The sequence below is a fragment of the Varanus komodoensis genome, unplaced genomic scaffold (genome assembly GCF_004798865.1).
Source record: "Varanus komodoensis strain SLA01 unplaced genomic scaffold, ASM479886v1 scaffold36, whole genome shotgun sequence".
Taxonomy (NCBI): domain Eukaryota; kingdom Metazoa; phylum Chordata; class Lepidosauria; order Squamata; family Varanidae; genus Varanus; species Varanus komodoensis.
This window is the reverse complement of record NW_025335873.1, coordinates 3,774,847-3,786,356: the sequence shown is the minus strand read 5'-3', so window position 1 is coordinate 3,786,356 and position 11,510 is coordinate 3,774,847. Positions and strand designations below refer to the sequence as shown.

The window sequence follows — 11,510 nt, the reverse complement described above, 5'->3', positions numbered from 1 at the left end:
TGGGAGACTCACTCGGCAGTGACAGCCAGGTCACTTTGCTTCCTAGAAGCTATTGAGGGAGCGTTTTTCACACAGAGGGTCTGAGAGGCGATGAGGGGGGGAAACATCCTTGACTTGGTCTTGACCAATAGGGAGGAGCTGATAGATGAAGTACAGATTAGGGGAGCTCTGGATGCGAGTGATCATTCCATCCTTTGCTTTGAGATCAGGGGACTGCGGACGGGCAGCAGGTCGAGCACTAGAAGCTGGGACTTCAAGAGGGCCAACTTTGGCCAACTGAAGGCCAAACTGGAGAAAGTCTCCTGGGACAGGTTACTGGGAGGTAAGCGAGTTGAGGAGGGGTGGATGGCACTCAAAAGGGAGGTTTTGGAGGCGCAAGCCTTGACGATACCTCTAGTCAGTAAGGTGGGGAGGCGGAGGAGAGCGCCGCCATGGATGCGAAAGGAGGTGGTTAGAGGGATTAGACGAAAGAGGAACCTCCGTAGGAAATGGGTTCTGGGGGAAATAGACAAAAGGGTATACCGGGAGGAGGAGGCCCATTGCAGAAGGATTCTTCGCAAGGCTAAGGCTGATTACGAGCTGAGACTTGCCAAGAATATCAAGAGCAACAAAAAGGGCTTCTTTCAGCATGTAAATAGGAAGAGGAAGGGGAGACAAGTGGTGGGACCACTAAATAAGGAGGATGGAGATCCAGTGACTAATATGCAGGAACAGGCACAGATGCTAAATGACTCTTTTGCCTCTGTGTTCTCCCCAAAGCAGGATGGGGGATATCCTCATATGAGATTAGATGAGGCTGGGGACTTAGGGGCACTGTGGAATGGGCTTCCCTGGGAGGTGGTTGAGGCCCCATCAGTGAGGGTGTTCAAGGATAGGCTGGACGTCCACATGGTGGGCATGTCGTGAGCGGAGCCAGCTGGTGCTGGAGGTCAGACTAGATGGCCCAGGAGGCCCCTTCTGACTCGCTCTGTTTCTATGTTCAGAAACTGCAAAACCTGTTCTTCCAAAGTATTAGGTTCAGCAGAGACCAGGTGGGGATTTTACCCCCGGACTGTGCTGTGGTTGTGGCCTGGAGCTGTTGCCGGCAGGACAGGCCTGCTTGTAAAGAGGTTCGCCCCTTGGGACTCCTGTCTGGAGAGGGTCTTGAGAGTCTAAGACTGGGGAGGTCAGCAAGGTCTGTTTTGGGCCCACAGTTCCCTGACCCCTCCAGCAGGACAGCCCACAGCCTGCCGGGATCAGCCTGCTGTACATTTCCTCCTCTTACAAGTGGGCATCCCAGCGAGACTGCGATGCACACGTTCATCCGTGCTGATGCCCAGCTTGAACCCCTCGTGAAGGCATGGATGCTTTGCAGCAGAGCAGCTGCATGTGTTTCTGCTCGTTCCAGGGAGGCAGGAGGGGGCCGCATTTCGTGCCAGCCCCGTCGTGCTCCCTTTTTCCCAGACAGTGTGGGAGAGCCATCCAGGGATGCACCGCTGGCATCCTTCCACCTACAGAAGACGGGGTGAGGGCTTATCCATTTGCCCCGTCTGACAATGTTTGCTGACCCCTGCTCTTGTACCATCTCCACCTAGGCCTGCAAACCCTCGCTCTGTTCAGACTCCTGGGCTTGCCAGGAAGCAGCTCCTTAAGCATCACTCTGTTTTTTCTGGAGTTACACTTCTGGCTTGCCACCATCCTGCAAAACTCGCCTCCCGGCTGTTTGTTGCAGACCCCAGAATTCCAAGCCCAGATCTGTCCCCAGATGCATCCCCCTGCCTTTATGTAACTTACTGGCTGGTGGTGGACGGTTTTCCATGGACCGCAGCCCACAGTCCGGGAGTAATAGATACCACATGCACCAAAGGTCCTCTGAGACACGGCCCCTGCACCCCGTGGTGTGCTCTCTGGCTGGGAAAAGGCGTGCCCAGTGATAGCTTTTCAGCTGGGCTAGGCGTGGCCAGGACGGGATCCCTGCCAGCGGTTGCACATTGATAAAAGGACGCTCCTCCAGCTCTCCAGTCTCTCTTTCTTTGGAGGCCGACTGAGGAGAAGCACAGGCTTGGTCCAGCTTTGCTGCAAACGGGGACGGCATTGGTGTTTGCATGTTTGCTTAGACAAAGGGTGGTCAGCTTCGGCGGTCCAAAGATGACGTCTCTTCGGGGACTGGCTTCTCTCCTCGGGGTGATCGCTGTCTTCTGGGCTGTGGTAAGTGACCATCCTCTCCGAGTTAAATTCCAGAGGGGTGGCTGTGTGAGCCTGTTGCCAGAGAAGCGATGGGAGAGGTGCCTGGAAGACCAGCAGACACACTGCAATAGGGGCAGCTGTGAACCTAGTGAGATCTGGACCACCGAATCTTCTTCCTACACCAGCCGTCCTCGACCCGATGCCGTTCGGACTACAGCTCCTGGCTGCCCTGCAAACACAGCCAGTGATCAGAGCTGGTGAGAGTTGTCATCCCAAAACTCAAGAAAAGAATAGGCTGGGTGTGAATGGCTTGTCTAGAAGGTGGCACTAAAGCAAGCAGACCTTCAGAGTCGTTTTTGGGCAGCGGGTTTGGTGCAGTGGCTAAGCAAGTGCCCCTCAGGCCGAACCTTCTCTCCATCCACGAGCTTTCTCAATGGCTTTTCTCACTTAGATGCATTTATACTATGTTGGTACCAAAACTGGCCTACCTTCTAGGGGTGTTGTAAGGCTTACTGTGCTAACATGCATGGAATGATTAACGTAAGCAAAAAGCTGCTGTTTTCTTTCACTGCCTCCACCTTTGCAAGGGCAGTTTTTCTGTCTTTGGGGCAGACCTGCCAGTCTTTCTTTGGGCTGGAGAAGAGAGAGCAGGGGAATCCTGCAAGGTTGAAATGGCCAAGGCAGAGCGTGTTTTCTCACTTTTGCTGGCATGTCGTGGGACCTCTGGATCTGCTGGGAGACCTCTGGGCAATTTGCCGTCCATTGCAAGAATGTCTGGTGCCCATTTTTAAGTTGCAGGAACAAAAGGATTCCTTTCCCCCATACTGCTGAATGAAGAAAGCTTGGGGTCCCCAGGAGGGGGGTTCTTTTGTGGAAGGGCTGTGAGCTTTGTCTATTTCTGGTACTCAGAATAAATTCCTTGGCTCAGAATTCCTTGATCCTTAAGTCTGCATCTTTTGCATTATGCTCCAGTTGGTAGATCCCAGAGTTTTTGCAAAAAAAAGCGGCACTGCTTGTATTTACTGCCTCTTGTGTCTCCCCCAGTGACAAAGCTGAAAAGGGGAACTTTTCCTCAGTGGGGGAAAGAAAATGCCAAGATACAAATGTCTTCACAAGCCCCACTGTGTTTCGGGGGGGGGGGGGTCAAGGCTCTGTAGCATTGTCCACGTTGGGTTCCGGCCACTCCTCTTCTTGGTTTTGACCAAAGTAACAGGAGATTTTCCACAGGAAAAAGCTCCCAACCTGTTAAATTAGTGCACCTAAAAACCCTTTTCTGGAGCAAAAAGTATTGCAACTAACTGGGTAGAATTTAAAACAAAACCACAAATTATTAGGAGTAGGATTCGGTAGTGATTTGTCTACTTTAGCACAAAAGAGTTTGCTAGGAAGTGAGATTCAGAGAGGGATTGGAAGGAGTCTGCAAATTCTGAATATTTATTATTTATTTTATTTAGTAAAAGCATTTCTGTTCCATCCTTCACCCGAGTCTCAGGACATTAATACAGCATTAAAGCACAGCACCAAACATTTATGGCAGGTGAGAGGAGCTGAGCAAACAGCCAGACTTAAATAGGGCCTTTAAATAGTTAAATTGTCAGTAGACCTGCTTGGTAACACCTCCTTCTCTGTGTAGCATGAGAAGGTGTTGTTGACAATGACCGGTTCACACCATCATTGCAGCCCGGCCTGTTTGCCAAGCAGCCTTTGAATATTCAAGCCACCTCTGTCATCCACTCCTGGGAAAGGTGGATCATCCGGTGTGGGACCCGCAGGCTGTGTTAGGGATGTAACTTTTTTTGATGGAGCTGTTTGGGTTGCATCAAGCTGTTTGTTTTCCTTCTTTTTAAGTAGCCTAAGTAACATAGGGAAAACATGGTTCTGAGTCACGGCCTGACTCATACTAAATATTGTGCAAGGTGGCTCTGTCTAAGTGCGATGAGCTTGCTCGGACCCTGATGTGCATTAGACAGCTCTTGGACCAAAGATTTCGTAGAATGTACTGGACAGGTTGTATGGGCTTTTACATGGTGGGAAGCGAAAGCTGGGTGTGGGACCCAGCTGGGTGACAAAACAGCCCTGCTGAACGTTTCTGGACACTTAAACCATTTTGCGTGTGGGAATCGTGCAGGCGTGTGCAAACGCTCACCCCAGCTTGCGTGCACGCGCTTAAAGACTCAGGTGTGACGTCCTTCCATCCTTCACACGCTGGCCTGGGAAACAGCCCTGTCTTCCCAGCAACTGCATCAGACTTGGAAGGGCTCCAAAATCTCTTCCAAGTGGCCCCCTGCTTCTTCCGTTGAACAAGCGGCTGCATGGAATGTTTTCTCGCCGAAAGGAATAAAGTACAGAACAGGAAAAAGCAGAAGGAAAGTGGGAAAGGAAAAGACACGATGCACAAATGGACAGAAAAACTGGAGGAACTTTGCAACGAGTGAGGGAAAATAGTACAGTTGATACAACATTAATGTTCATGAACATTTCTGAAGATGAAAAGGAAAAAGCTTTTTTTTCCCTGTTACTTTTTATTTTGTTTTCTCTTGGCTGTTTCTTTTGTCCTTCCTCCTTAGAACCAGAAACCCTGTCATACAAAAACATATTTTGCACTGCCCATCTCCTCACTGTCTGTAATGTCAGAACCGGATCAGGAGTAGAACAGCCTTGCCGATGCTCACACCCAAGAGCTTACATCGTCAGTTCTCTGCAGGGAATACGCTGCTCTAGCAAGCTGGGCTTTTTGACAGAGTTCTGGGCGAATGCAGTGGGATTCAAACAAGGGGCACGTGGGCCCAGCTGCCAGGCTCTTCCGAGCAGGGTGGCTTGGGTGGCCATTCCATCCCCATCTGTGCATCGGGCGCATCTGGACCGTGCAATCTCTCCCCGGGGGCAGCAGCCATGCGGTGGAACTGTTTCCCTTCTAAGGAAGCTGCCTGCTGTTTCTCTGTGGAAATCTCTGCTGTGGGCTGGTTCCTTCCTGCCAGATCAGTGACTCACCCAGAGGCACAGCACGGGTTGATATGCTTTCCTTTTGTCTATTACTCAGCCAAAAAGTCAGGTTTGTTCAAAGTGTCAGAGTAGCAAATTGTACCTTGCATTTTGATCCCTAAAACGTAAGATCCCCTTGGCTTTCTTCTATCTGGGCAAGCATTGGAATGGTGGGTTGGATTTTATTTCTTCTCCTGTGGTCATTTCAGTAGTTCCCTTTCGCTATGTTGCTGTCTAGAACCCCTGGCTAAGGTTTCTTGCTGACCATCACCTTTGTGGGATGGGGATTGGATGTCTGGCAAAGTCAGCATAAGAGTCGGAAATGAACAAAGAGTTCTTTGTTTTGCTGCAGGCTTGTTGTTTTATTGTCATATGTTGTTTCATTGATTATACTGTATTTATAGAAACAGAGCGAATCAGAAGGGGCCTCCCAAGCCATCTAGTCTGGCCGCCTGCTCTAGCCAGCTCCGCTCATGACATGCCTACCATGTACATGTCTAACCTATCCTCCTGTTGTATTTATGTTGTATTTTCATTCAATTTGTTTGAGCTATTATTGCCATCTATTTTTATCTGTATTTTTGTTATGATTGTGCTGTGGGGGCCTCCTGGCTATGGGGGCAGCATTTAAATGCAAGGAATAGAAAATTAATGAATAAATGCCCCAGCAAAATGAGCCACTTGGGGGTCTCACATCTTCCGTTCTCTCGCAGCCCGTCAGCATGGTGGAGCACGCCGAATTCCTCAAAGCGGGAAAGCAGTCCGGCCTGCAGATCTGGAGGATCGAGAACTTTGACCTGGTGCCAGTGCCACGAAACTCCTACGGGGATTTCTTCACTGGGGATGCCTACCTGATCCTGAACACCATTCAGCATCGCAATGGGAACATGCAGTACGACCTCCACTTCTGGCTAGGTAGGGGAACCGTTGCTCAGGTCGGTTCAGATGCCACCCCGTTCTTAACTGGGCTGGGGCGAGGAGGGCGCAGGCAGCCTGGGAACCCAAGAGCCACATTTCTTGTTCGGAAAGGTGGGGTGTAAATTATTTAAACACACAAACAACGTAAACAGGAAACCACGGGGAATCTCATGCAGGAGCATAAGACGCGTGTTGGCATCGACTTTCATTTTAAAATGACAACTGCAAAAATAACACTTGGAAATGTAATAAATGTTTTTAAATATCTGGGGACTAGGGCTCCCACATTTTGTGCTCTTTCCCTGCTCAAGAGTCAGTCCCCCGCCTCAAAGGGTCAGCCACAAATGAATCAAAGGTAAGGGGAGAGCTGTGCTAACCACCCTAGCAGAGCAATCCGAGGCATATCTACTTAGAAGCGAGAACCACCGGATTTACTGATGTGTACGTGTGTGTTTTGCTCTCTAAAAGAAATTAAAACTAGATGCCATGAAAATAGAATAGATGATGACACGTTGAAATTGTGCATATGGAACCTCTTTTGTACAATGTCTCTTTCTTTGCCCAAAGCATTCTGCAATTTATTATTTATCTGAAGTTTTTATAGACTGCTCTATAACAGACGCTCCCAGAATTTGTTTTCAGCTTTGCCCGCCTGTCCTGGTTTTGCTAGTAATGGGGCACTGTGGGGCATCAAAGTGCTGCTCCCCTCTGGCTCCCCAGTTTTCCACATCCTTTCCAGCATGACCCAAAGGCCACGAAGGCAATCCTCTCCTCTCTCTTCTGGTTCTCAGGGAGCCAGTCCACCCAGGACGAGAGAGGATCCGCTGCCATCTTCACAGTGCAACTGGACGATTACCTCGGTGGGAAGGCAGTCCAGCACCGGGAGACCCAGGGCCACGAATCGCCCACTTTCCAGGGGTACTTCAAATCAGGAATCAAGTACAGAGTATGTGTCATTCCTATACTTCTCTTCCTAGCAGTCTGTCGATCGTCAGCAAAGAGCCTGGCATGTAAAGCAGGGCCTTTGACCTCAGCCAGTGTGGCACAGTGGTTAGAGCGCTGGACTGAGGACCAGGGAGATCCGGGTTCAAGCCCCCACTCGGCCATGAAGCTCGCTGGGTGACTGGGCCAGTCACTCACAGTTCGCCTAACCCACCTCGCAGGGTTTTGGTTGCGAGGATACATTAGATTGGAAGAGGAAGCGGCATGGATTCCTCACAGGAGGAAAGAAGACGGGATGTAAAGGGGCCAAATTCTGTTCCAGAATTGCTCTGAGGCTTCAATTCTAGTAGCAGGCAAAGTGGAAAGCAAAGCCATTGAGCCAAAATACAAAAAATGGCAGCCTATTTTAGCTTTGGGCTCTTCCAGATGGTTTATATCTGGGAAGAGGCATTTCAGCCTTGCAGATTTGGGAAGGAGCGGGGCAAAAGCATTTGGTGGAAGGGCATACAGCTGCGGACATTTTCTTTCTGAAGCACCCAGACCTGTCCCAACCATTCAGTGGACCAAACCCTCCCCAAGAAAGGTTTGCAGTTTTCACAGAAATTCCTGAGCAAGAACAAAAAGAGCTCAAGGAAGTACTTCCCAGACCGAACCTTTAAAATCCCAGTGATAGTTTATGATGGGCTGGATGCAGAAATCCTAGAAGGAAGGTGCATGTAGGTACAGATGTGGAACTCGCCAGCTGCTGGAGACCTCTTTCCCAGTCCACTCCTCATGTGGGTGCCGCTTCAGTGAAACGGCTTCTTTGCTCCTCCAGTCTGGCGGTGTGGCTTCTGGCTTCCGGCATGTGGTTCCCAACGAAGTGACAGTCCAGAGGCTGTTCCAAGTCAAAGGCAGGCGAACGGTGCGAGCGACAGAGGTCCCCGTGAGCTGGGACAGCTTCAACACCGGAGACTGCTTCATCCTGGACCTGGGCAGGGTATGTTTATCGCAGGGCCGCAGGCAGCAGTGAGTGCAGCCAGGGGCTGTGCTTGGGGGCCTTGGGGGGCAGCAAAAGGTAGCTTGAAAAAAAATCCAGTTCCAGTTTCAGGTGGGCTGAGCATGACTGTGTAATAAACACTGGAAATATTCAAAAAGACAGCTGTTCCTCTGGAGCCAGGCAACTCCTCCAACTCAAATTGCCAGTTCCAGCTCGGAGCGAGGCCTCTCGGGAAAGCAAGCGTATTTTCCACAGCTCGCTCTACCAAATGGTCAGTTGAGTCCAATGCCTCATTCTGAGATTTATATAGCATATGCTGCCCTGTGTGTTTTGGCCAGATGTTTTCAAGCCACGTTGATGGCTGTCTTGCCATTTTTGTGGAAGTGGCCTTGATGCGTAAGTGTTTTCGATATGACCGCATCACAAATTGTTCAAGTTGACCTTCTTGAAGCTTGGCTGCCCCTTGCATGCTTTGCTGTACCCCCGCATAGTCATGATCTTTCCCTCTCTTATTCTTTCTCTCTCTCTCTCTCTCTCTGTCTCCTGTAGAATATTTATCAGTGGTGCGGCCCTCGGGCCAACAGCTTTGAAAAGCTGAAGGCCACAACCGTCTCCAAGCAGATCAGGGATAACGAGAGAAATGGACGCGCGACGGTATTCATTGCAGAAGACGGTGCTGAGCAGGACGAGATGCTGCAGGTCTGCATTTATGCACTTTGCCGGGCCTGCATGGGCTTTTCTAGCCTCTGGGGCAAAAATCCCTCCCCGCTTGTCAGCCTGGGGAAGTGAGAGGCTTGAATCTGCTGTGTTCTGAGTTCTGCCCAGAAACTTCCACTCTGCTCCGAACTGCGGGGTTTGCCTCCCTTTGGCAGCCCACAGTCTGTTTCATGGACAGAAAGGACGACGCTGCAAGCTGTAAGTCCGAGGAGTCCTGAAGCACTGTGTTATTGCCTCTGGGTCAAAGGCAAAGGACAGGAACGGGAAGTGTAAGAGCAATGCGATGTTGCCATTGGTAGTTATAGTAACTCCATAACATCTCCCCTCTTTTACATATGATTCAACAGTGTGTAAACAAGTAGACTCAAAACAGATCCCAAACAATCTTAAACATAACATACTGTACTATTAGTAAACAAGCTGCAGATTAAGTCTATCTGGAGTTCTTGAAACTCGGCCGCTTTGCAAGGCCACAGGGATTTGCCTGGTGAAGGCTATTTAGTTCCAGAAGGTGTTGATAAGGGACTGTCCTGTTTCCTGACTGGTGTGTCTGGTACAGAAGAACTTACTGGTATGTGCGGTTGCATTATTTCGTCCTCATTGTTTCCTTCAGATATGACAGTAGCCTTGTCTCTATATTGCTTACTTGGTCCAGTAAGCAGTATCCTGGACCAAGTAAGCAATATCCTGGACCAAGTATAGGGGCATGAAACACCTCCGGAGAATCACGTGCAGGACTCTCATAAGCTTGTGAGGTGGGTTGTTCTGCCACTCGCAGATCCACTCGATTGCGATGGTAGAGACTGCCATCCACAACGTAAGAGCGAGGGGCAACCCTCTGAACACAGGTACCCAGTCTCCAGTGACCAGTCCTGTCGCCAGGAGGCGGCTTCATGCGGATTGGCTCTCCAGTGCTTAGTTCTGGTAAATCTTTGGCAGACACGTCGTATGTCAGTTTGGAGATTTGTTTCCTCCGTCGCAATTTCTCCAGAACACCTGTAACCACACAAGGTTCGAGCAGTTTGTTGGCCACAGGCAATGACGTCTTCAGTCTCCTTGACATCGAATGCTGTGCAGGACTACTGTCCATGCCTTCGGTCGGGGTGTTCCTCCAATGTAGAACGGCCTTCCATGGGTCACTACCATCATACCTGGACTTCTTGAAAAGGTTCCTCACTATCTTTACAGCTGATTCTGCTTTGCCGTTAGCTTGTGGGTGCCACGGGGATGAGGTAACATGCACAAATCCCCAATCTGTAGAAAACCTTCTGAATTGCTCACATGCAAATTGGGGTCCATTATCCGAGATTACCCCATCTGGTAGGCCATGACGTGCAAATTGTACTTTACAGCGCCTGATTGTAGTTTCAACAGACAGGTCAGGAAGGAGCTCAATTTCCAAAAAGTCAGAATAGTGATCAACAATTAATAAAAAATCTTGCCCCACATAACTCAGTAAATCCATACTTACAATTTGCCAAGGCCGGGTGGGCAGCACATGTGACGTCATGGGTTCCATAACACAATCCCCACAGCCTTTTAACCCACGTATTACTTTTCCATTTCATCCGCATTTGTGCTGGAGAGCAGTGCAGTGGGAAGGAGAACTGCAGGTTTTCCTGCGATATTTGTCGCAGTGGCAGGGTTCTGACCCAAACCCAGGCCGGTATTGTAAAAGAACCCACCACCCAAGGAACAGCAGTCCTTTCTCTTAGACCTGAGTCGTGTCCTGAAGTCAGCAGTTCATCTGCTCTTTCTGATTCCCCCAAGGCTTGTCTTTGGTTTCTCTCTCCTGCCCTCTCAGTTTTTCAGACAAGCTCCTCTTGAACAGCAAGAATACATCGGGTCACTTGTGTGGGCGGAACAGCGGATGATTATTTTTCCATGTGGATCCTGTTTGTCTGCTCTGCTGGAGCACCTTGGGGAGAAGAGAATCTATTTTGCCAACAGACAAGCAACTTTGATCCTGTCGGTTTCTATCTTCGCCTTTTAGGTCCTGGGATCCAAGCCCAGCTTACCAGAAGGTGCTCCTGATGAAAGGGTGGATGCAACCAACAGGAGGCTGGCGAAACTGTACAAGGTATAACAAGCAGAGGGCAAGAAGGAGGGCGGGCTGGCCAGAGACCGGTGTATTTTGCCCCCGGGGCAGCTGCGTCTCACTCATGAGTGGCCAGCTTTTCACCGGAGTGCGTGCTGGGAAGGCTGTCGTTCCACTAACGCCACCGCCTGATCTCCTCTTGCTATTTGCATATAGCAAAACAACAACAGCCAGGCACAGAGGCTGCAACCGCGACTGATATTGTCGTTGCTGACAATAATGTGATTTCAAGTGGGTCTCGCAACTGTACATTGTCGCATTTCTTTCCCCCCAACAGAGGTGTTTGTGTTCGGCATACCAGGCACCCTTTCTAAACCACAATAATTAATTAAGGCTTCTCTGCACAATGCACGCTCTGTGTGTGTTGTTTATGGATTATTTTGGCGATGCCGCTGGCCTCCGGTTTTGCCTCTGTTCTTAAAGAGCCCTTTCAGCATTCCTTTTTAAGAGCAGGGAAAACAAGGCCTTGGATTGGGACAGTGGAAGCAAGAGAGAGAGCAGGAATCTTTAAAGAAATTTCTGTGTGTGTCTGGGCATGCACGCCCTTGTGCTTCTGCTCTACCACGGTGCCACCTAGTGGTTAAGTCGTGGAAAAGCAGGAGCAGAAATGTTTGGTTCTGTGATTAAACCAAGAGTAAAGACAGCCCACGAGCAGCAGGCGAGCAGGTGAAGCCCCTCGCAGAGAAAAGCTCTCAGCAGCTGCAGCCA

General features: G+C 49.9%; 1 protein-coding gene across 3 annotated transcripts in view; it reads left to right on the top strand.

Moving 5' to 3' along the window:
• Nucleotides 1-11,510, top strand: part of GSN (gelsolin) — a 51,081-nt gene that overhangs the window by 27,536 nt on the left and 12,035 nt on the right. The window contains exons 1-6 of one of the 3 annotated variants that reach the window (XM_044439928.1): nucleotides 2,002-2,187; nucleotides 5,862-6,063; nucleotides 6,858-7,012; nucleotides 7,826-7,987; nucleotides 8,537-8,686; nucleotides 10,698-10,784. In XM_044439928.1, the coding sequence (XP_044295863.1) occupies nucleotides 2,128-2,187; nucleotides 5,862-6,063; nucleotides 6,858-7,012; nucleotides 7,826-7,987; nucleotides 8,537-8,686; nucleotides 10,698-10,784 (816 nt within the window). In that variant the 5' untranslated portion in view covers nucleotides 2,002-2,127. Of the gene's footprint in view, nucleotides 1-2,001; nucleotides 2,188-2,276; nucleotides 2,424-5,861; nucleotides 6,064-6,857; nucleotides 7,013-7,825; nucleotides 7,988-8,536; nucleotides 8,687-10,697; nucleotides 10,785-11,510 lie in introns of those variants that run through there. The other 2 variants (XM_044439930.1, XM_044439929.1) reach the window with 2 other exon arrangements.